Source organism: Lissotriton helveticus, chromosome 2_1 (genome assembly GCF_964261635.1).
Source record: "Lissotriton helveticus chromosome 2_1, aLisHel1.1, whole genome shotgun sequence".
Taxonomy (NCBI): domain Eukaryota; kingdom Metazoa; phylum Chordata; class Amphibia; order Caudata; family Salamandridae; genus Lissotriton; species Lissotriton helveticus.
The window spans coordinates 561,958,009-561,983,843 of NC_136059.1; the positions used below are offsets into that span (position 1 = coordinate 561,958,009).

At 41.5% G+C, this 25,835-nt stretch overlaps 1 protein-coding gene across 1 annotated transcript in view; it reads right to left on the bottom strand.

Annotated features, from left to right (window-relative positions):
- Nucleotides 1-25,835, bottom strand: part of SV2C (synaptic vesicle glycoprotein 2C) — a 703,553-nt gene that overhangs the window by 302,532 nt on the left and 375,186 nt on the right. The window contains exon 3 of the mRNA XM_078677323.1: nucleotides 23,632-23,812. Within this exon, the coding sequence (XP_078533449.1) occupies nucleotides 23,632-23,812 (181 nt within the window). The remainder of the gene's footprint in view (nucleotides 1-23,631; nucleotides 23,813-25,835) is intronic.

The window sequence follows — 25,835 nt, forward strand, 5'->3', positions numbered from 1 at the left end:
AAATCAGTGTTCATTTTGTTTCTAAACTGCTTCTTTTCACCGCCTGGGGACTCAGATTCAAGCTCGGCAGGCTGCCATGTTCCGGTCATGCTTCAGTTCCGCCTGGTCTCTGCGGCCATTGCTGGCCTCAGCATGACTCAGCGCCAAATGAGCTGAGTAAATGTGCAGAGCAAAGCGGGGCGCGTGGGAAGACGCACTGCTCATGCGCACACGCACTCTGCCTGCACCTAGGGGCGCTCAACATTTCTGCCTCCTTGCCACCCTGTCCCTGATTCTGTCTACTCCACTAACATGGATTCATTAGGTTTTGATTTCATCACATGAAGAGACGCAGTTATTTTGCTTTACATTTCTAATGTCCACCTCATTTTATTCATCACTGCATACAATCTCTTGCACGTATTCACCTGCATCAAACCTGGATATTCTGGTGCAACCCACTCTGGAGTAGGAGGCTGGGGCCAGACACACCTATCATGGAAACAGCTTTGTGACTCAGGCACCTAGGGGGCATATACCAAAAAGAACCGTGCTATCCCTTCGGCACAATATGCAAAACACTAAAGTGGAGAAACCTGATAGCAGTGTTTTATTTCTGTTATTACCATCAGATCCCAAGTATACAGTACTTGGGGGCGTATTATCAAGAAGGGCGTTGAAATTATCACCGCTATAATATGCCCCTTGGTTTCTTGTTAAGGAAATGATTCCCCCACACTCATCTGCTAGTGATTATCTTTGAAAATACTTTATTCGAAACAAAATTTCATAAAAGTACATATACAGTATCCATAATAAATCCATAATAACTGTACATAAAACAAATCATAATCATAAAACAAATCAGACAATGGGTACGAGTTTTGACCTAATGAGCCAAGCATTCGCCACATATTTAGCCACCCCACAGACCATATACATTGAAGAAACATCTGTTAAAAAAATACGCATAGCTATTCTATGATCCCTCACCCCTAGGTTCCTACAAACAGGTTTCAACCACCTTCCTCTAGGTATTTTGTAGGCTACACATGCAAATAGGAAGTGGCCCAAGGATTCTTTTGGACATGGACAACCTGGGCATTTCTGCTCTGTTTCTCTATATCCCTTCCAACCTGCCTTAAATGTATTAAGGGGTAGAATACCATATCGGAGTTTCAAAAACAGTGTTCTATCACGAGGGACCTGGATAAAATCCAAAAAGGGCTCTAACTTCCTAAGAGGCTTGTGATCAAGGAAGGTACTAGTTAGATGACCCCAGTTTGGATTCCTATGTTCTTTGGCAACAACCCAATCCCAATAAAGTTTTTTGACAATTGCTTTTGGGGGTGGCAGTTGCGAGATCCATCTCTCTTCTAGACCTATTGATTTAACAAGCCTCTTTAAATTATTGAGCCATTTAATTTTGTTTGCTACGTTTAAACTAATCAGCTCATCCAGAACCTGGGCATAATTATAAAGTTCTGGGGTCCTTCTAAGACGAACCCAGAATAACAAAGGGCGAATTTGCACTAGATCAACAACCGATTTTTTACCCATGTCAAAAAAAAGAGGTTTCAGAGGGGCCGATAAGGGTAGCGAGACCATATCTCTAATAAACTTATTCTCAGCTACCGCTAAAACTTTTATATTTTCCGCCCCCCAAAGTTCTGAACCATAAACTGCCGCTGCCAATGCTTTCCCTTCATAAACTGCCAGGGTGGGGGCTATGGGACGACTGAAAGATCGACGCTGGTTCTTAAGAATTACTCCTGCAACCCTTTTGAGATTTAAAACCATTTTGGCGATATGGGCTGACCAGCTCAGGTTATTACAAAGTCTCACCCCAAGGTAATCAAATTCCTCTACCACCTCCAACGGGGTGTCATTCAGCCTGAGGTTTACCTTCCTATGATTCTTTTTATTTGATAACACCATCAGCTTTGTTTTTGAAGTGTTTATTGACAACCCCCTATCTATACAAAAACTGCAAAAACGATCGAGTAGTTTTTGCAAACCCATGGGGGACTTTGACATGAGCAGAGTGTCGTCGGCAAAGAGGAGAGTGGGTGTTTTCTCTCCTGCAAGGACGGGGGCATCAGCTGGATCCTCCCTCAAATGGGCTACAACCCCATTAATAAAGAGGGAGAACAAGGTTGGAGCCATCACACACCCTTGCCTCACTCCCCTATTTACCGGAATCTTCTCTGTCAGTTGACCCTGGGATCCCCATCGGATCCTCGCATAGTTCCCCTCATGGAGTTTAATAATAAATTGTAGGAGGTAACTAGGAAAACCCATATCGGATAGGACAGACCAGAGCTTATTCCGTGGAATCACATCAAATGCTGTCTTCAAGTCTATGAAAGCCAGGTATAGACTACCCTTAGTAATTAACACTGACTTCCAACAGACTGCACAGAATCTAAATACCTGGTCTATTGCACCTATGTTGCTTCTAAACCCGGCCTGGAAATGGGACAAAATACTCTTATCCACAAGCCATACTTCTGTACGGTTTATGATCACCCTTCCAACCACCTTCTGAATTGTGTCTATCAGACTTATCGGTCTGTAATTGGAAGGGTCGTCCCTATCGCCCTTTTTATAAATGGTTATTACCTCAGCACCTTTCCAGGAGTCTGGAACTGGATGACCAGCTTGTATCAAATTCATCAGATTAGATATATATTTAGCCCACACATTCGGTTCATACTTTAACAAGTCCCCTGGAAGACCATCTTGGCCTGGGGCCTTCCCTGGCAATAATTTAGAGATGGCATCTAGTACTTCCCTCTGGGAAAATGGATCTGTGTTGTAAATAAAATTACCACAAGGCGTTCTTTCGGGGATATTAGCTGATAATAATGTCAAGCTATCCACATTCTCCTCACAATATAATTTAAAAAAATGAGAATACCATTCCTGGTCCGTAATATGATTTAAAATGGGACCTGCTCCCTTTCTATCTAGAGCATTAATTAATTTCCAAAAGGCAACAGTATTTTTGCCACGAGCTGCTTCTTTCAACTGTTGCCAATGCTCTTCCTCCCATTCTCTTTTGGCAGATTTTATACTGCACGCATAATCTTTCCTGGCTAACCGGACGGCCACGGAGTCCTTACTACGTATTGCTTTAGTAATTGCTTCCCTTTTGCTTCTACAATTACTCGTATACCACGGATTACTATTTGATTTGGTACTGTTAGGGCGGGATTTTGCCGGTTGCTTCCTACAAAAGTGGGCTCCCACTTTACCTATTAAATTACTGTAGGAGACCGACAAACTAGGATCGGCTAGATTATCTGGAACAGACTCTAAGGCTGCCAAACTACTAATTTCTTTAAATACCAAGTCTTTGATATTTTTAGCTTCCCCTCGTCGCATTTGACCACATTCCATTTTAGTTTTCGATTATTATTTACAGGGAAGACCTCTTTGGTTATCATCTCCGCTTCCTGTCTAGAATTCCGACCACTTACCCATTTAAGTTGCATACATAAGGGGTTGTGGTCACTATAGGAAGACTCCCTAACCACCATATCGATTAAGTCAGGCCAGGAGTATTCATCTAAAAGGATGTAGTCAATACGAGAGGGGCACCCCAGCCTATTAAATGTCATTGCTCCTTCGCGATCAGAGCTTGTACGGCCATTAAGAGCCCAAAGATTGTAATCTAACACCAAGGCATTCAACTGAATGACCCTAGATGTCCATTTCTTGATTGGGCTAAGAGTTAGAGGGGGTATAAATGGTCTTCCTTCTACTACATTGGGACCTGATTCTTCTTCCATATCTAACGGTTCGAACGTGCAATTAAAGTCTCCCCCGACTATTATTTTGGATCTGGCCGGGAGTTTAGACAACTCCACATCCAACAGTTCTAATACTGGAGAAGCAAGCCCTCCCTGGAGACCTCTAGCATAGATACAGAAGATTTCATATCTGTGGCCTCCTACACTGTTCTTTAAAGTGATGTGCAAGATGTCGTTCGAAACATACTTGTTGGAAGAGACACTACAGTTCAAAGATATTTTTACCCAAATGTGTAACCCACCAGAAGGGCGCCCTCTCCCCAGTGAAACAGCTGGAACATAGAAGGTAGAATAACCGTTCATGTATTCAGGGAGTTTGCACCACGTTTCTTGAAACAAACAAATATCATAATGGTTAATAAGGGTGTTCCAATCAGGATTTGCTACATTTTTCTTTAAGCCAGCAATATTCCATGATAAAATATTAATTGAGGAACCCAGTGCCTTAGTTTCCAATTGTCCTATTAAGACTATATCCTGAGTACAATTACCAGCTACTACCAGGGATTCATTTATATCTGAACTAAAACCAGCATTAGCCACTATATCTACAGGCAGATTTGCTTGATCTTCCAGCTCGGGCTGCGACACCCCTCTTCCCAAGTGCTCAATGGACCCGTTAGTAAGTCAATCCACTTCCTCCAGGCCGTTGAAGCGGTTATAACATTGGATAGGATAATCCAACTGTGGACCCAACCATCCCTCCTTGAACCTATTTCCCCCATTATAAGGTCTACCTCTCCCTCTACGTACTTCTTGCCAGTCGCCGCTAGCAGCCCCTCCCCAATTATTATAGCGCTGGTTCCCTTGGGTTTCAGGTCTCCTCCAACCAGTTTCATGCGTGGTAGCCCTAAGCCAACTCCATCTATTATCGTGATTACCCGCAGGCATATAGAAATATGACAGAGGTTTGACAAGAATCCCGGACTCAGTGTTACGGTGATGCCCTAAAGAAATAAACTCTACTATGCAGGGGTCTTCAAATGTGATCACCACACAATCGCCTTTAAGATGTTTCTTTTTTCCACCAACCCATGGAGCTCTCTCTACCATAAGAATATTTTTATTAATATTTGGAGGTGGTGGAAAATTCCTGTCCAACCAATGACAAACTTTATTTTTAAGGCCCCAAAATGATTCAGGGGTGTCAGGGGTAAGCTCAGGGACACCAGTTAGCACGATCACAAATGGGCAGGCGTCAGATGGTAAACTAATATTCCGCCGTGCCCTTGGTGTCTTTACAGAGGGTAGGAGAGAAGTAGCGCTGGGTGGGATAGGATCTACTTTCACCGGGGGTTTTTTAGCTTCTGCAGTGACTGGTTTAGTGACCACTTTACCACCCTTCTCTGCAATTGGGGCAGATGGACAGGTCTCAATTTGCTGGGTAGGTACTATTAAAGGATTCTTGACCACTGGCGATATACCGAGTGTATTCTTCTGGATTACATGAGTTTTATCCCCCCCCTTGCATTCCAACTCCTTTGATATAATTCCAAGTTGTTGTTCTATGCCCTGGAGTCTAACTTCAAGGGGCGAAAGTAAAGACCTAATAAGATCCGCTAAGGAATCAAAAAAGGGCGCGTCCGCATCCTCTTCACTCTCTGCAGACACATCAGGGCTACCATCATTAAGAATGCTATCTATGCTAGAATCCGATACAGTTACATCAGGCAACTCTAGGGGCAGGGGGTGCGATACACGATGAATCCTAGCTGTATCAACTGTAGCATCCACACTTAACCCTCCCTCCTGTGCACCGGTTCCCAGACAAGCTATATTCTCCAAACAGGGTACAATATCACTAAGCACCTCAGGGGCGGTTAATTTTGGAGAGGATATTGAACCTACTACAGGAAGCCCTTGTAGCTCTGGGGGAACTGTGTGTATAAGAACATCGGTAACCAGTGTAGTAGTTGGGGTAACAAACTCGATTGGGGATACTGGTAATAAGGGAACCGATGGTTTATTTATGCATTGAGGCTGGACCAAAGACAGTACTGGTGTTACATGAGTAGATATTATTTGTGGCGTGACTGGTAAGGGCAAATCTTTAGTCGGAGTACGAGCCAGGGCTATATTACCCAATGACGATCTTTTGGCATGAAGCAAATCTTGGGAAACCCTCCGTTCCATCAAAATAATACCTTCGTCAATTAGAGTGTTAGTACGGAGAATAAAACTATCAAGTGTATTAGTCAATTTTTTAGTTTTGATATTTTTTATCCCTGCCCCCACCTGGCTTCGAGTTGTCCTTGAAGACATTAATAAATCAACACTTTGCTGTCGGTGAAACTCTAGGGAAAAGGAGGAGGACCACTGCTTAGATGCTAACCACTACAAATCACAATAATCCTACGATAAACCAATGCACTATCAATATCAAGAAGTAATCAAAAATACCTAAACACATATAGCGGCTTTGTAGCAATAGTCTAATAATACACTAGGGATCACCGCCCATCCGGTCCTTTCGGTCCTCGGAGGGCCTCAGAGGGCCCGCCCTTTGCCCGGGCTTAGCCCCGGGCTATGTCCCGCGCGCGTCCCGCGTGCGCGCTCACCAATGCGTTGAAATAGGAGGGTTGGGGGCGGGAAGAGACACCAGGTGCGCTGGGATCTTCAAGCGCTGTGCACCCTGGCTCTCGCAGTCCCGGCCCCGGTCGCGTCCGCTTCGGTCCCCAGTCCTTGCTTGTCAGAAACGGGGAGAATCGCCCAGGACGTTAAAAATGAATAAAATCAGCAAAGATCCAGAAGGTGGTTTCCAAAGGCTGCGAGCGGCACCCGCGGAGCGGGGGCCGCGAGCCTTAAGTAGCTGTGAGTAATCAAGGGCGGAGGGCTGGGGGCGGGAAGAGACACCAGGTGCGCTGGGATCTTCAAGCGCTGTGCACCCTGGCTCTCGCAGTCCCGGCCCCGGTCGCGTCCGCTTCGGTCCCCAGTCCTTGCTTGTCAGAAACGGGGAGAATCGCCCAGGACGTTAAAAATGATTAAAATCAGCAAAGATCCAGAAGGTGGTTTCCAAAGGCTGCGAGCGGCACCCGCGGAGCGGGGGCCGCGAGCCTTAAGTAGCTGTGAGTAATCAAGGGCGGAGGGCTGGGGGCGGGAAGAGACACCAGGTGCGCTGGGATCTTCAAGCGCTGTGCACCCTGGCTCTCGCAGTCCCGGCCCCGGTCGCGTCCGCTTCGGTCCCCAGTCCTTGCTTGTCAGAAACGGGGAGAATCGCCCAGGACGTTAAAAATGAATAAAATCAGCAAAGATCCAGAAGGTGGTTTCCAAAGGCTGCGAGCGGCTCCCGCGGAGCGGGGGCCGCGAGCCTTAAGTAGCTGTGAGTAATCAAGGGCGGAGGGCTGGGGGCGGGAAGAGACACCAGGTGCGCTGGGATCTTCAAGCGCTGTGCACCCTGGCTCTCGCAGTCCCGGCCCCGGTCGCGTCCGCTTCGGTCCCCAGTCCTTGCTTGTCAGAAACGGGGAGAATCGCCCAGGACGTTAAAAATGAATAAAATCAGCAAAGATCCAGAAGGTGGTTTCCAAAGGCTGCGAGCGGCACCCGCGGAGCGGGGGCCGCGAGCCTTAAGTAGCTGTGAGTAATCAAGGGCGGAGGGCTGGGGGCGGGAAGAGACACCAGGTGCGCTGGGATCTTCAAGCGCTGTGCACCCTGGCTCTCGCAGTCCCGGCCCCGGTCGCGTCCGCTTCGGTCCCCAGTCCTTGCTTGTCAGAAACAGGGAGAATCGCCCAGGACGTTAAAAATGAATAAAATCAGCAAAGATCCAGAAGGTGGTTTCCAAAGGCTGCGAGCGATTATCAATTTGTGGCTTTAGTTTTTTTTAAGGACCATTATTTAAACAGGTGTCATCTGAAATACTAAATTAAGGTTCACCACTGTTACTTGAAGGCTGTATGTCAGAATACCATATTTCTGAGAGAAATATGGCATTTTAAATATTGCTTACACGAATATCAAACCATTGGGTCTAGATATTATTATTTCTGTTGAACAATATTTATTGAAGTGATATTTAGCACACAATGGGGCACATGCATCAAAGCCTTTTGCGATCGCAAACGGTGCGATTTGCAAAAATCGGCCGTTTGCGATCGCAAAATTTGCTTTTGCGATGCATCAAGGGTCAAGGCCCTCGCAATTTGAGAATTCACAATTAATTGCGAGTTCTCAAATTGCAATTGCATTTAAGGAATCGCATTTAGCGATTCCTTAAATACACTGCATGAAAGTTAAAAAGTCTGCGATTTCGCAAATAGGGGGAGCAATTACCATGAAGTTCAACTTCCTGGTAATTTGCAAAAACTTTGAAAAATGCACTTTTGTGCATTTTTCAAAGTTTCATGTTGCGCACACACATGCCCTAAGGGCATGTGTGTGCGCAACATATGTGCACAGATCAATTTCAGAAGTGCAACAGGGTGTCCTTTGGACACCCCTGCACCCTTGAAATTGCATTCTCAATTTGCGATTCGCTAATTGCGAATCGCAAATTGAGAATGTCTTTCCCATTCATTCCTATGGGCCTCTAGGCCCATAGGAATGAATAGGGAGGTATTCCTTAATTGCGACTCGCAATTGGCGAGTCGCAATTAAGGAATATTTAGAAATCGCAATTTTTTTAGCGATTTCTTCATGCATAGCCTTTTGCTATTCCTTATTAGCGAATCCTTATTTTTCACTAATAAGAAATCGCAAATGGCATTGTTGATGCATGTGGGCCAATATTTCAATCAGACATATGGTTGGAATATTCTGTTATCGACAGCCTGTTTTCTCATGGTGCCCAAATTTGAAACCTTCTTCAACCCGGTCCTGGCAGATACTCTGGTTAGAATATTCTGTTGCCATACTAGGAATGCATTCGTGAAACGGGCAACCTGTTTTTTGTGCCCAAATTGAAAATCTTATTTGTCCTGGTTCTATTAAAGTTAGAACAGAATACGTCAACTAACATGACACACAGGAAATGGGACATAAGGCAAACCTACCTACTTTTCCCTTGCGACATGTATGGTTACTAGTAATTTGCAAAACGTATATTCAATAAACCTCACCCACAGGCCAAACATAGCCTACTTGTGATAGCTAAACTACATGGCCAAACATCGTTTTAGAGCCACAAGTCATTAATAGTGCCTGTAGATTTCTTCTTTTTTCCATTTCTCATAGATGTTTTAATTTATTGATCAGATTGGTTACCTGTCTATCCATAATGTAACTGGACTGGTCTTTTTGGAGGGCATCTGATCAGCTCAAACCCCAGCCTAGTGGTAAGAATGCTCCTCTACGATTTTCAATCTAGATTTAGTCAGTTATGCAATACACCAGTAGGGGGAGCACTCTCACATTTCCAGGCTTACGAAGCAACAAGAGTTTTTATCTCTGAAAGAGTGTTTATTAGTCTACCTGACACAGTAAATAGCTTAATAATGTTATCACTATATTGGGAATGTTTTATGTTATATTTGAGTAAAGTCATCTGATCTCAGACCCTTTTTAAGATTCTACTCTTTAATTGCTTTTATAACTTTCTTATTTTTATCAGTATTTTTTTTGTATATAAAATTACTGGAGACCAGAACAGCCATCTAGTAGTAGTGGACTTCATTTCCTCTCATGTACAGTCTTGGCTAACATTCTTGAAACTTCTGTCTGGTATTAAATTCATCATCATAGTTCCTGGACAGGTATGTCTTCAGGTTATGTGATAAAAGTTTACCTAGTTAGTTGAGCCTCTTGTATACCCATGAACTCATTATTAGCAGAGCATATATAGAGTGTCCTGACCATTCATAGGTCATCGAGCTGCCATTTTATAATCAATAATCTTTTGGGAGTCTCCTGGATCGTTGCAATTTTGTGTTATCTCAAGCCCACCTCTTTCATAGTAGAGGTTTTTTGTTGAACTCGTCAGACATTTTTCATATGTGCCTCCACCACGATCAATTCCCTTTCATACTCACCTCAGAAGTGTCTCATAGGATGGTGGTCACTGGGCTGCCACCGCAGTCCAGAGCTCCATACTGCTCTGTATTTAGCTTGAATCCGGCTTTGGTCTCTCTGTCCGGGAGGACACAGGAATTGACTCGGAGACATGAGCGGGTTCCAAGGAGAGCACGGGCTCTTTCATTTCTCCTCCAACTGCTATCATAACATTTGGACACTACCGCCACCTTCAAAGTAAATGGTGGTCATGGCAGCCATTTTCCTTATTTCAATTGCGGTCTGGTCAGAGCAATGGTAATGCCTCAATACTGCCTCCACATAAACACTATGCTGTTGAGCGGCAGGCTCTGAGGTACATTTGTTTCAATTGCCTGCCTCAGTAACTTATGGTTTGCCTTCATTTCCATTCTCTAATTTTCTTTGAATGAGCAATGCAGTTTGATGTCAGATTCTCTTCATTTAACCTGAGTATTTCTTCAATGTGCCTTAGATTTCCAGACTAGTTTCCTACATTCTACACACTCTATTTTCCACCTCGCTTCTTCTTCCTGACCACTGTATTAATTGATTTTTACATTGACTTTTTATTGGGAGATTGAGGAGACCCCCGCCCCAAAATTCAAACTGGGGATGCTTGAATGCTAGGTTTCATTATATAAGTTGCACACAATATTCAGTATGTTTTTTATTTGTGCAATTGTATTTATGTGAAAACACAGATTCCACGGTTTCTTGACATTAATTATGTACAAGCAATCCTTCCAAATTAAAAATATTTTACATGGATGCATGTTAATAAACAGAATTGTTTCCAACAAATATCACACATTTCAGCCAACACATGTTTTGCCCTGTCTAGACCGCGAGGTTGGGGCTTTTTTAAGGTGTAATTAATTCTTGGTGAGTTCATCTCCTGTGTAAAGGACAAGTCAGAATCAATACTGAAAACCTGGAATTGATTAAAAAACTTACAGTTGTGGTGGCTCCTTAAAAGGAATCTAGTCATTTAACACATCACATAAAGGTCATATATGCACTTGGTTCCTTACAGAAATAGAGAATTTGAGATCATATCGGAGGGATTCTGCTTTCTGGCGGTAAGAAAACATAGTTTTTTTCCTGTCTGACTCACTGTCCGTTTTTCCTGTATGACATGTTATGTTCTCTAGTTGTGCCGCTTTCATTTTGCTCTATCACCTCCTCATCATCATCAAACTAAGGTACTTTTTATTGGATCATCATATTTTCTACATGTACTGCCTCTTTTATCTCTACCTTATTTCCCTTCTCCTTTACCTTTTTTTGTTCCCTCTTCTATTCTTTCTTTCCCCATCTCCATTGTCTTTTTTATAGAACTAGTCCTGTTTGTAATTTCTATTTTTTATGTTACTGTGATTTCTTTTCATCTTTTAATTTCTAATTGTAATTAACATTCAGAGTTGTTTCATTGAATGTCAAAGGTTGAAACATTGAAACGTAACCACAGTTGGGTTTGGTACAGTACTTGTCTCCCCTGCGCTCAATTAGAAAAATTGTGTTGCTATTCAAATAATTGTACTGTACTGTTTTATCTCCTGAAACTAATGACGAAGGTAGATGGATTTTTGTAAAATATTTGGTTAACAAGATTCTTTTGACACTACTTAATGTATATGGTCCCACAAAGATTGACTTTTTAATTTCTGGCCTAATCTTGTGAAGAAATGTTTTCAATATGAAGATAATTATTTTTTAATGGGCTGGGTTGACTGCAATCAAATTATAAAACCTACTTTAGATTGCCAATCATTATTTAAATTAATCCCTCACAAAATTCACAAACAATTCCTCACTGCTATTTCTCAGAGAGTTTTGACTGACTCTGGAGACTATGGGCCAGATGTAGGTAAATTCAATTTAGCGAGTCCTTAATAGCAATCTTTACCGAATCGCTATTAAGGACTCGCTAAATTGAATGTAGGTAGGAATCGCAAAAATATTTGCTATTCCTTAATATTCCTTAATTGCGAATCTTAAATTGAAATTCGCAATCAAGGAATACCATCCCATTCATTCCTATGGGCCAAGAGGCCCATAGGAATGAATAGGATTTGCGCTGGCAATTTGCGAGGAACCAAGAGGCACTCGCAAATTCTGGGCACAATTTCAAGGGTGCAGGGGTTCCAAAAGGACACCCTGTTGCACCTCTGAAATGTGCATGGGTGCCCTTAGGGCATGAATGAGTGCCACATGGCACTTTTATAAAAGCAAAAAAGTGCTTTTTTAAAGGAAATAGCTAATTACCACCAACTTGAAAATGGTGGTAATTAGCGATTCCTTAAGGCTAAAGTGCACTTTCTTTTGTGCTACTTACATTGCATTTAAGGAGTCGCAATTTGCGATTCCCTAAATGCAATCGCAAAATAAGGAATCACAATGTTTGCGATTCCTTATTTTCCGAGTACGTTTAATCTTACCTACATTGCTCAGAGACAAATTTCTATCGCAAAGGCTGAAATTCTGCGAATTTGCTGTCGCTATTTGGCTTCCTACATCTGTCCCTAAATAACCCCAGTATATATAAATATATTTTTTATTCCCCAATACATAAATCACATACTAGATTATATCATATATTTTTGTATAAAAATAAACAATCTCAAAATATAGTTGGCGTTGAAATTGGGTTAATTCTGATTTTGGATCATGCTTTAGTCATTATTGACTTGGATTCAATCCCTGTTTGATCCCCTTCAGGCAGATGGAAATGTAATAACTCTTTGCTAAAAGTCATTGATTTTTCTTCGTCCTTAACTTCATTTGTTTCAGAACTTTTTAGTACAAATGATGACTCTGCCTTATCAATCTCAATGGTATGGGACACGTTTAAGGCTACAGCTCATGGTTCTATACTTGATCACATGTCTAGGAAAAAATGAAATTTGTTAAAAACATAAGCTGTCACTTGCTTTTATTAAACAGCTACAGCATAGTAAGTGCCCCCTCTAATACTACTCTTTGTGATATAGTTGTAGCTAAACTGTGGTTGATGAAATTTCTACTCACACTGCAGCAACCATTTTACTTAAAAGTAGTGCTAGCTATAATGGCAGTCCTAATAATGCTGGTAAATTATTCACTATTTCAAGATTAAAGAAGCAACACACTAAATGGACTCCCTGGAGACCTCTCAATGAACTCTTATTTTTAAAGATAATGACATTATTAGTGAATTTAATTTTGTATAAATCAAACTCTACATACACAAGGCCATGTCCCTCTTCCCTTTGAGATAGATAATTATTTAGGAAATGCTAAAAATTATTAGGTTAATAACATTGACTCCTCTAGAGAAAGACATATCTTGTCATGAGATACTTTCTGTTACTTCTTTACTTAAGAAAGGTAAAACCCCTGGCCCGGATGGCTTTTCTGTGGAATTATTTCTGCATTTTTCAGACATCTTAATGCCAAGATTGTTGCAATGATTCAATTTCTTCACTTCATCCACTTCAACTAGTGGCACATTTGAAGAAGCCTTAATTTGTCTCATTCACAAATAGGGTAAGCATCCTACCTTTTGTAAAAATGACAGACCAATTTCCCTCTGTAATGTGGATTATAAAATGTTTGTAAAAAGTTTAGCCTTACGTCTGAATTCCTTTGTACCTAAACTTATTGGAATGGAACAATCCGGTTTCATTAAAGGTAGACCTGGTTCAGACAATGCTAAATTGTTCTTTAATGTCTTAAGTTCACCTTCTCATCTGCCTTATCCTTTGGCGGCAATATCAAATGATGCTGAAAAAGCCTTTCATGGATTGGGTTGGGATTTTATGCTTAAATCTTTATATTGTCATGTTCTTAGTCTGAAGATAATTTATTTTATTTCTTTATTATATAAACCACCTAGGGGTTCAGTGATAGTAAATGGGAGAGCTATCCTTTTCTTTGCACTCCCTAGAGGTGTATGTCAAGATTGTTCGATATCTTCACTTCTGTTTATTCTTGCATTGGAACCTTTTCTTTCCTGTATTCGTGACTATTCATTAATATCTGGCTTTTATAATGGTGATAATCAGTTGAAATTAACAGTTTAAGCAGACAACATTATTTTTTTTGTCATCAATCCTGATCACTACCAGCCTTGTTATATGAATGTTCTCTCTTCCTATCTGCCTCTGGTTATAAAATGAATACTGACAAAACTGAAATACTTCTTTTAAACAAATTTTGTACCAAAAATGTATTTGAACCATCTGGATTTATCTGGAATTATTCCAAGATCAAATACTTGTGTCTTTTGTTTACTAACTTTAATAATGAGACAGTTCATATCTATCGTAAGGAAGTTTTATTCAAATTGGAGTCCCTACTTTCCAGTTGGAACTCACTCTTCTTATTCTGGTGGGGTCGCTTAGATTCCATTAAATTGAGGGTCTTGCCAATTATCCTCTATACCATTTCCAAGATACTGGTAAAAATTCTCTTCACTTATTTTAGGAAATATGATTCTCTTCTTTCAGGTTTATTGTGGGAAAAGAGACCTCAAATTCTCTGAGCAAACTTAAAAAAGCAAAATGGGAAGGGTCATTTCCCAGATTTACATCAATACAACTAGGCCTTTTGTCGCTGTCAGGCTTCTCTTTGGTTGGCAAAAACGCCTTCCCCTTTCTCCCCACTATGGTTGAAAATAGAAAAACGTTTGTTACTCCTTTCTCTTTTCGAGAGGTTATTTCCTTTTGTTCACATTCCTTGATTGTTACTCCTGCGGTGCTCAACTATACCTGCTCATTATTGTCACTTCACCCTCTACCTCTTGCAAGGAGTTTATTCAATTAAACTTATGGCATAAAAAGTTTATTAGACTTAAAAACAGGCCGCTTTATTGGAAATCATGGAGAGAATGCAGCATTATTTGAGTATCTGACCACTTTCAGGATAATGATACTATCTATTTCCCTCAATTTATATCAACATTTCATTTCCCACTTCATTTCAGTCTCAATTCTCTCTTTTACTAAACATAGTGTTAGATACTCTCTATTCTTTATATGAGTCTCAGTAATAATCTCCTCTCACTGCTAGTCTGCCTATCTTTTACCTTCTCACTCAAAAGCCTATCTTATTTATACATTGATTTTATCTTCACCTCTAACAAGGCTTTAATCTAAGATTGAACTGTTATGGTAACAGGATATTGGTCTTACCTAGCCAGTATCTTTTTGGGATAAACTTTGGCTAAAAATTCATAAAACCTCTACGGCAGCCAAAATTATTCAGACTCAGTTTTCTTTCTATGATTGTGTATTTATCATGTTACACAATTATCCCGAAAAAATATGCGGTAATAAGTTATACTTCTAATATAACTTTACACCTATGTTGTATCTCTTTATACCTCAGTATGTTATTGCTTTTCCATGCTGTTATAAGTTTTACTATATTTCTTGCAATTCTCTAATTTGTGTTTCATTGCTTAAACAACGCTTTTAAACTTAAAAAGAGTGTCCCATATGAAAGGCTTAGACATGCCTCATATTATTTATGTGGTAATTCATGTTCTTTACTTGATTTTATTTCTTTCGCTGATAAGAGTTGCTGCAGGAGAAGAAAAACACATACTACATACCTTAAATTGTTGATCCTTAAGTAATATTGTCACTCACCAGGTTACTAGTGGATGAACACAGCTGGTTATACTATTAATGAGGACCTAGTCAACATTTGCCTGTAACATGTAATCAAGGCAATTATATCAATGCTGCCAAAATGATAGTTGTGGGAGTAAACGCTGATAGTCATAGTGCGCAATAGCAAGTACTTCTCAGTTTCAAATGCTGTTTTGAAATTAAATTGGTGTCAAACTGAAAGTGTCGGTCTGTCCTGGATCCATCCCGAAACACACACATTGTCATGTTGAGGTCCTTCATAATGATTAGCTGTACCTTCATGAAATTCAAGGGGCTAGGTACAAAGTTCCAAGAAAATGCAGCTTGTCCAATATAGAGAGCTAACACACAAGTTAGTATTAGCTTGATGCCTCCCACTATATCCCTAATCATATTAAACCCACCCACTTATTCCTTACATTTATTTTATCTGACACAAGGGAAACTCTTAATAATGATCACCACTCTTCTGATTTTGGTGAGGCTATCTACTGTTGGGGATATTTCTTGGTGGTCATCTCCTTACAGTATTATGTGATAAACCACATAGAATGGAAATTTCTGTCTGAAGGTAGTTTAGAATGAAGGATTTCTTATTATGTCAATATCAGTGTTCTCTATGCCACAGGAGTCTTAGTCCTTCCATCCAATGCTTTGCTCTCTATTGGCATCCAGAAAACAACTCAAAAGCCTCCTAATCCAGTGATGCCTTGAAACAATTCTTTCCACGAGGAACTGCAAAGAACATCCCCACATATTTAGAAAACTCTGGTTTTTTGCTCATCCTCCCATGCCTATTTGTATTGCTAGATTTCAATTATTCTATTATCTATAGGTCTTACTTCTTCTAGTATTTTCTGTGAGAAGCAGTTTGGATTCTTTTCTCCTGTATTGTTCATCATAAAGCACTCAGATAGAAAACTTTAACTAAGTTGTTTTTTACTCAGAGCCTTAGCTCAGACCAAGTGTTACAAGAGATGTTTGCCCTTCTTTCATGTACCATAGGGAAATTCTCTGGATGCCATCATCTCTTCAATCTCTCTTTTGACATTGAGGCTCAAGAGCTTTGATGCTTCTTGTATTTGGATCACTGACATAATATCGACTGTCATAATATCGAGATGTCAAAATATCGAGGTAAAAATATCGACTGACAAAATATCGACTTCCTATCTTCAAACAGGTAAGTACTAAAATATCGACTTTAAAATATCGAGTGTAAAAAATATAGACTGTCAAAATATTGTTTTTTTAAAATGTCTTAAAAGTAATTTAAAAGTAATATAATAATAAATAAAATTAATTTTAACTTATTTAAAATACTTAAATAAACATAACATAAAAAAATAAATAATATAACTTTAAAAATAGTAATTTATTTTGAATACATATGTATATACACATATATATATACATATTATTAACGAAACATATACGATATTTTTACCGTAGGATAGCAAGAGGTTTAAATGTACTGTAACGACTCCAGTGAGTGCAACAGAAGGGAAAGCGTTGGATAGCGTAGGGGTAAAAATTACTATTCCCACTCCAGAGAGTGCAACAGTAGGGAAAGCGTTGGATAGTGTAGGGGTAAAAATTACTATTCCCACTCCAGAGAGTGCAATAGTAGGGAAAACGTTGGATAGCGTAGGGGTTAAAATTACTATTCCCACTCCAGAGAGTGCAACAGTAGGGAAAGAGTTGGATAGCGTAGGGGTAATAATTACTATTCCCACTCCAGTGAGTGCAACAGTAGGGAAAACGTTGGATAGCGTAGGGGTTAAAATTACTATTCCCACTCCAGAGAGTGCAATAGTAGAGAAAGAGTTGGATAGCGTAGAGGTCAAAATTACTATTCCAACTCCAGAGAGTGCAACAGTAGTGAAAGAGTTGGATAGCGTAGGGGTAAAAATTACTATTCCCACTCCAGAGAGTGCAACAGTAGGAAAAGCGTTGGATAGCGTAGGGGTTAAAATTACTATTCCAACTCCAGAGAGTGCAACAGTAGGGAAAGCGTTGGATAGCGTAGGGGTAAAAATTACTATTCCCACTCCAGAGAGTGCAACAGTAGGGAAGGCGTTGGAAAGCGTAGGGGTAAAAATTACTATTCCCACTCCAGAGAGTGCAACAGTAGGGAAAGCGCTCGATAGCGTAGGGGTTAAAATTACTATTCCAACTCCAGAGAGTGCAACAGTAGGGAAAGCGTTGGATAGCGTAGGGGTAAAAATTACTATTCCCACTCCAGAGAGTGCAACAGTAGGGAAAGCGTTGGATAGCGTAGGGGTTAAAATTACTATTCCAACTCCAGAGAGTTCAACAGTAGGGAAAGAGTTGGATAGCGTACGGGTTAAAATTACTATTCCAACTTCAGAGAGTGCAATAGTAGGGAAAGTAAATACTTTATATATAAATATAAATAACATAAATAGTAATACCAATTACAAATTAATTAAAATATTTAACAATTGTATAAAACATATTAAATAATTATTTATAAATACAAATTATAATTATTTAATTTAAAAAATTACCTACTAATACTAATTAATTAACTATTAACAATAAATTAATTGAAAATTTAAAAATTAATCTATTAATTTTAATTACCAATTATATTTTAATTAATTACCAATTAATAATTATTTAACAATTATTTCTAAATAAATATCAAAAAATACATTTACAAATTTATTTAATTATAATTAAATTACTTCCAACCCTATTCCCCTATAAAGCCACAACCCGCTACAGAAAATAAATTACTAAAATTAAAATATTTATCAAATAATCAATTATAATTAATTACCAATTATTTTATAATTAATTACCAATTAGTAATTAATTAACAATTAATTCTAAATAAATATCAATAAATAAATTAACATGTTTAATTAATTATAATTAAATTAGTTCCCACCCTATTCCCCCATAAACCCACAACCCGCTACAGAATTATATTACACAAACAATTAAAAAAAATATTAACTTACCTTAAAGTCGATATTTTTATTGTCTATATTATGTCTAGTCGATATTATGTCCATTCTATATTTTTGATTCGATATTATGTCCATTCTATTCGATATTAATTTTTTCTAGTCGATATTTTTGTTGTCTATATTATGTCTAGTCGATATTATGTCCATACTATATTTTTAACTCGATATTGTGTCTAGTCGATATTATGGACTCGATATTTTGACTCTATACCCTTGTATATACCTGTCAGAAACCCTTTCATAGGGCCACAAGGGATCCTGGGCCCAAATGTAGGGGGTTGAAGCCTTTTATTCCAGATGACCCAGTGCTTGAATTGCTATGGGTCTTGAGCAACTGGGTCAGACACGCACTTGGCTCTGAATAGTAGTTTGGGTCAAGCCGTCCAAAGATTCTCAGGGGTGAGGTAGACACAGGGGATGAACACAGACTCACAACTCAAAGTATGTTCAGCAGCAGCAATAAATGATTGCCCAGTTAAATACTTGCTTTTATGAAAAAAGGAGCATTTATATACCAACACAAAGTAAAATAAGGGATACAAAAATAATTCACTAGTCAGTGCACCAGTGTTTGATAGGCAGGTCTCTGAGTTCCACTAAGGTCCCCCTAGTAGTTTCAGTTACAGGGGTCCCTCTGACTCTTCCAAAGTTGAGTGTTTCAGTGCTTCAAGCACTATGAAGCCAAACAAGATCCCCTGGGCCCTTTGGCAATGCGCTCAGTCTTACCCGCTCCTACAGGGGTTGTGCTACCAGAGTCAATGGGAGTGTTCCTTTCTGAGATGTTGTGGAGGTCTGCAATGTCTGCTTGATGTGAGTTGCACTCTTGTCTTTGGAGGGGCAGGAGCTGTTCATCCACAGGTTTCCAGTGATGATACGGTAAGTTCCTCTGATCCTTAAGCCTACATAGGGGGCAATTGCTTGGGTTCTGATGCTTCAGTTGGAGCTTGGGCACTTACACGTCACTGGGATACATGGTCACAGACTTTACTACGCACACAGGTGACGGCTCGATCGGCACAGCAGTCACTCACTGTTCACAACAGCCCCCTCCGGCATACGATGTTAATGACTTGACTCTACACACCGGCAAGGGCCTGATCGGCACAGCAGTAATGCAATCTTTACAGTGGCCCCTTCTGGCATACAAGGTTACCGACTTCACTCTGTACAAGGATGACGGCCCATTCAGCACTGCAGTAATGTAATCTTCATGGTGGCCCCCTCTGGCATCTGGGGTCCCCGAATTTACTCCACACACAGATGACGACCTGATCGGCACAGCAGCAATGCAATCTTCACTGCGGCCCACTCTGGCATACAGTGTCGCTGACTTTACCCTGCACTGGGGCGACGGGTTGATCGATGCAGCAAAGACTAACTTCATGGCAGTCCCCAACTGGCATACGGGGTTGCCAACTTTACTCTACACATGGGCGCTGGCACTATCAGTGCAACAGCAGCTTCCTCACAGCTCGCAAAGGACATCCACTCACCAGCTTCACTCACCCAACCTTGCTCCCGCCAAGCGCTCTCCTCTTCCTCACAGAGCAGACTGGTCTTGGTTTCAGGCACTGGTGCTCCAGGGCAGGTGATCTTCGATTCCCTGGGTAATTGTCCCCTCACCTAGCTGGGAGACTACCAGACCTTAGTCCCCAGCCCTGGTCATAGGTTGAAGTCTCACAGAGCTTCTCTTCATCAAACAGTACAAGTGGCTGCTTGTCAGCTGACCATTTTGGGAGCCTTGAGTTCCCGTTCTCATAGTCCATTTCCAGACATTAAATGTTATTTAGTGTCTGAGTCTTTGAAGTTTGTGTTGGGGGGTCTGTTTTCTTTTGAAGAGCCCACTCTTCTGCCTTGCCACTTCTCCAGAAAACAGGCTGTAACAGCAGGAGCCAAACAAAATCTGATAGCCCCAAAACACAGGCCAAGGAAGTGAACAAAGGTTAACACCTTAATGTCAGCCACGGTGATATGTGCACCAAACCATTACTTCTTGGGTGCTGCCCTGCTCTTTATGATTCTCTGATCAGCTCCATCTCCCTTCCAGTGACCTCTCTCAGCCTCAGAGCACCTTTTGAAGTGTACCAAAGAACCTGGCTCTTCCTTCCTCCAATGTATGTCTCACCCAGCTCTCAGGAATGTAGCAATACACAAATCTATCTGGGTGGAATCCGCTATCTCCTCATACTCGCCCAGTCAGCCCTGGGTCTCCCAAAATGAAACCCACAGTCCTCCATGCATTGTAAGACTAACAGGCACAGGTACACACAGAACACAAATGCACCCACACACGCACTGCACATAGCTACATAGTAATGATGTAGCCAAGGGTGAGTTAATTACACAGCAGCGGAACTTTACGAGTGGGCCTGTAGGCCTCACTCCAGTGACACAAGTTAAAAGGCCTGTTCACTCCTATTGATCATGCAGTATGCTGTCACCACCGCACTGGTGTTACTTAACTTCTGGTAAAAGCAGTAGCCTTTCACCATTATGAGGGAAAGGGTTTGAGCGCTCCACCCCCAGGGTTTAGCAAGATCTGCAATCCGTGAGGCAGGCCTGTGTTAGGGCACATACGTGTGAGCTCTGTTCGCACATGGCAACAAAAATCAGCAGCAGGAATCCATATGTTGTTGCACCTGGGGCACTCAGGGCATAGGTACACATTCATCACCATGCAAGAGACTTTATCATCCCAACACTCTCAGTCCGTGTTTCATGTCCTTCGCAAAAAGATGACAGCAATTGGGCAGGCCTGGTGATATTGGATTTCTTACTCTGCTAAATAGGAGTCTGAAAGCATTGTTAGTCTGAAAAAATAACCAGGGGTAGATCTTTGTAGATGTGATGTAATGATAATGTTGGGCATGTTCTCAACATCAGCATTATTTTGTCCTTTCCTGCTAAGGAGTGCTATTTGAACAGCATATTTCTTGGCTGCCCTTCCCGGTCTGACCAGTGGTGGCTCGCATAGGACGTGCTGCGAGGCGGTGAGACGGGGCGGGGAGGGCCAGGGTGGGGGGTAGTGAACTCGGACATACGACGAAATGGAGGAACGTAATAATTACTTTCCTCTGTTCCGTCGTATGTCCGAGTTTACTACCCCACCCACGCTGCCCCTCCCCTGCCCCGCTTCACCGCCCCACAGCACGCCCTATGCGAGCTGCCACTGGGTCTGACTCTATGATTATGATGGTTTTTCTGCATGAAGTATCAGTAACGCAGATTTACCAGGCTACGTCCTGGCCTTCCATTCCGTACATTAGGCCTCTCAATGAGTCCATCCTCTCTTCTGCTTCAGTTTCCTATGCTCTCACAACAACAAGAGCAATTCTAGCTTTGATCAGTAGCAACTTCACTCTTTCTGTCTTCAGATTCTCTACGACTTGCTGGACTGCGTGCTCATTTAAGTTGACTACCTCTTCCAGCGATGCTATAGCCATCTTCAGTTCTGCCATTTAAAAAATTTATTTTGACACTTAAACCAGCAACATTTATTAAAACATAGTGCTCTATGGCATTACTTTCTATGTATAATTATCAGGCTTGAACCCTTTAGTTTCTCTCATATATTTCAAAGGTATACCTGCTCTAAATTCAGAACCAATGATTGCGAGTTTCGTGACTATATATAATTGCTTGTGTTTAATTTTTAAAGTAGGGCTGCTTCTCTGCTGGGCATCGTTTGTAGAGCAGATGCATCTAACTACAGTAAACTGATCTCGGCCGCCATCTTTAATAGGGACAGTAAACCGAACTGTGTAAGAAAACAAACTGATATGTGCGTATGTTGTTGCTCAGTTCAGCTTTGTGTGAGGCTGATAAAGGTAAACTACTCAATACGTTTTCAATTCCCCGATTTTAAATCTCTTATGATAAATACGTTAAACCTGTGAGTTTTGTAGGGAAACATCCTGAACAACAACTCCAGAACAACGAGTTCCAGAGTCACGCAAGCCTAACAACGACTTGCCCAAACAACAACTTAGCCTTAACCATGCATGTGCGTGGCTAAGGTTAAATCGGCCTAGTGTTCAGGATGGGTGGGGAGAGCGGAGCGAAGGACAGGAACAGACAGGTAACAGGGGTTCAGGTTACTTTTTTTTGGGGGGGAGAGGTTCAGGGTAGTTTGAAGGGGGTGAGGGGTCGGGGTAGTTTTTAGGGTGTGGGGGTTCAGGTTAGTTTTTAGGGGGTGCGAGGGGTATGGGATAGTTTCTAGGGGGTAGTGGTGTTTGCGGTAGTTTAAGTGCACCAGGTTCGTTTTTTAGGGGGTGGTGGGGGTTTGGGTTCGTTTTTAGGGGGTGGGAGGGATTCCGGTTAGTTTTTAGGTGATGCGAGTTAATGTTTAGGGGGTGGGGAGTATGGGGTAGTTTTAAGGGTGTAGTGTTCGGGTTCGTTTTTAGGGGTTGGGAGGGATATGGGTCAGTTTTTAGATGGTGGGAGGGGTATGAGATAGTAGTTAGGGGGTGGTGGAGTTTGGGGTAGTTTTAGGGGATCCGGGTTAGTTTTTAGGCGGTGGGAGGACAGGGTAGTTTTTAGGGGGTAAGAGAAGTTTGGGTTAGTTTTTAGGGGTTGGGAGGGATTCAGGTTAGTTTTTAGGTTGTGGGATGGGTATTGTTATGCAATGAAGGGGTTTTGGGAAGTTTTAAAGGGTTCAGGTTAGCTTTTAGGGGGTGGCGGTTACGGGGTAGTTTTTAGGGAGTGGGATGGGTTCGGGTAAGTTTTTATGGGGTGGGAGGGATTTTGGTTACCATGCATTCCTTTACCACTAAAATTTGTGGTTAAGGAATGCGTGGTAAAAAAAATCATGGTTAAGATGCGGTCGTTGTGACGACCGCTTTGTTGAGGTAGTCGTTGTTGAGGACCTCGTTGTTCCAACATGCAACCGTTTTGTGGAACAGCTACATAATAATAACTATGGTTTATATAAGTGTGCTTCGTAGAGTAAGATCAGACATTGCCCAAAGGCTTTGTCAAGAGCTTAGACCAGCAGGGCCTCATTTCTCTTACATTTCTACTTGTCTGCCGGTCTCCACCCGCTAACGTTGAGAGAGATACTATGTTACATGAGTGTCAACTGGCCCGCACCATCTTCTGAAACTTGGCATAAAAGCTCTGAAGTTCATTCACAGTTATCATGTGCACTGGAAGTGAACACTGCCTATGAGATACAGTTGGAGACAAATACTACAGAGATAGCAATTCAAAGCCAAGGAAAGTAGCAGAGAAAACAGAAACTCTTACCCAAATCCAGAAAGCAAGCGACAGAAGAGAAAGAAGCCATAGCCCTGGACAAACGATGAAAGGAAGGCAAAGAATCCATTGACAGACATACAAATCAAAAGGGACTGTCTCCTTCCCACCTTGTCAGCGAGGCCGCCCCAGAAGAAAGCACCCACCATCATTCCAAGGTACACTATGCTCCCTGAAAAGAACAGAAAAGAGAGACAAAAAGAGCTGTTATTTTCAAGCAAATCAGCAATGCACAATCGAGCAAAAAAAGCAACTGAAATATAAAAAAAGAGAAAACTTGCAATGTGTGCTTGCTCCATGTTTGTTATTAACCGGGTCAGAATTCCTGCATCAGATAATTGCTAATACCATGGTGAATTGACATTTTTTGAATGAGGAGAGGATTAATCTCATTTGTCGATCGATTTCTTCATATTTTAGCCTTATTGCGATTTTTTTTTACCATTTACATGTTTTTTATAGTTGAATGAATATGAGGAAAACCCCCCACTCTCCTAATCTCATTTGGGCCAGTAAGTCCTATTACCCTCGGAATCAGGATTTACTCCACACTTGTGACGCGGACCGAATCCGGTCTGTGCTAGCAATGTGGTCTCCGTTGTTTGACAGGCATGGGGGCGTCTGCTTCAAAGAGATGTACATGAACGGGTTCAAAGATATGAGCGAATTAGAATGTGTCCTTTATTCAAAGGAGGATTTTTTTCATCTGGTGCAGGTGTGAACCTCCCCAGCCCCCTTGCAGCATCAATTGTCCCAGTGAAGCTGCTTTCAGGTCCAAAACATCAATAGAGCAGGATTGTTGATGAGCGCCTACTAATTGATGACGTGTGGCGTGAGGATCACACACAGTGGACGCTTTAAAGGTTCCTACTTTCATGCTTTATTTTTCTGGGGGTTTTCTGCAGTGCTTGAAAGGGGCCGGTGGTGTCAGGCTACTTGTACCTGTGTTACTTTATGTTTTCCAATGCAGCAGGAAGTCCCTTCTTAGAACCATTTTAGGATATATGTAAAGTGTTTAAAGGTACCTCAGTAAGGAGGCTTTCTAAGGTAGGAGGAGTTGTAGTGACAGCAGCAGGAAAGGGCTATGAAATCCGCAGCAATACTAAAGTACTTCAAGTCTCATAATCACCAGAGGTCCAGCTAGGGCCAGTTTAAGGTTTCCGTTTTCCCTATACAGTGTATGTAAGCGTGCATGCAAAATGCTGGATACAGCAGGGGAAGGTCCTGCAGAGCCAATGGAGAGCCAGGATTTAGGAGGCTACTGTTGAAGCTAAACCCTGTATCTCCAGCAGGCAAGAGAGAGGAACGCTTGATGATGCTCTAACCGGGGTTGTTTTACTCTGACTAATGAGTTTCGAAGGGGTGAGCAAGATGGCAAGATAGGTCCCTTGCTCACTTTGCCACTGGGTTTAAGCTAGCCTGGCTGATGAAGGGTGTTACCCAGAAACCGGTCCTAGGATGCTTGTTTCCGGTTCATGGAAGACCTGGCTTGGCAGTTCGGGCTGGACTGTTCCCATGAGGCACAGGGTCAAGACTGATTTGCATATAGCTGGGTCTGAACTGAGGTGGCAAAGTGAGCTAAAGAATGATGATGGATTCAATCCAGATCTGTGACTGGGGGGTGAGTGTCTGAAACGTTAAAGTGCTCCGTCTATCATCTCCTTGTGTTTATTAATGGCTAGACATCATCAGGTAGGGACTGAGCCGTCTGCATCCATCGTGAAGGAGAGAATAAGTATTAATACTCATGAGAGTACCTGAGCCTCTGTGGCTTGAGATAGGGAGGTAAGGTGTTTTAATTTGTTTTCTCCTCTCTGGGGTGGAAGTGTTGTGCATAGTTACATTATTCCGTGCTGCAATGGGCTGCAAAAAAGAGTATGGCATGTGTGATTATTACTCCACAGCAAGTCTCACATAGAGTGTTTCCTGGACACAGTTACCAGGGGGAGACACTAGGAAGGTCTATGCGTGATTCATCCTATATCCCTTTAGGATAAGGACACACTAGACAGAGCCAGAGCCTTTTCAACAGGCGTTAGTACCAAACAGACCCACTGACCAACAGATGCTACCTGAGGAAGGTTAATACTACATATTTAGGGAAACACGTTTTTTAAATTGCTCTGCTTTTTTCAGAGATAAAAATACCTTTTCATGAGCCTCCCAAAGGCACATTACTGAATCCAACCCCAATT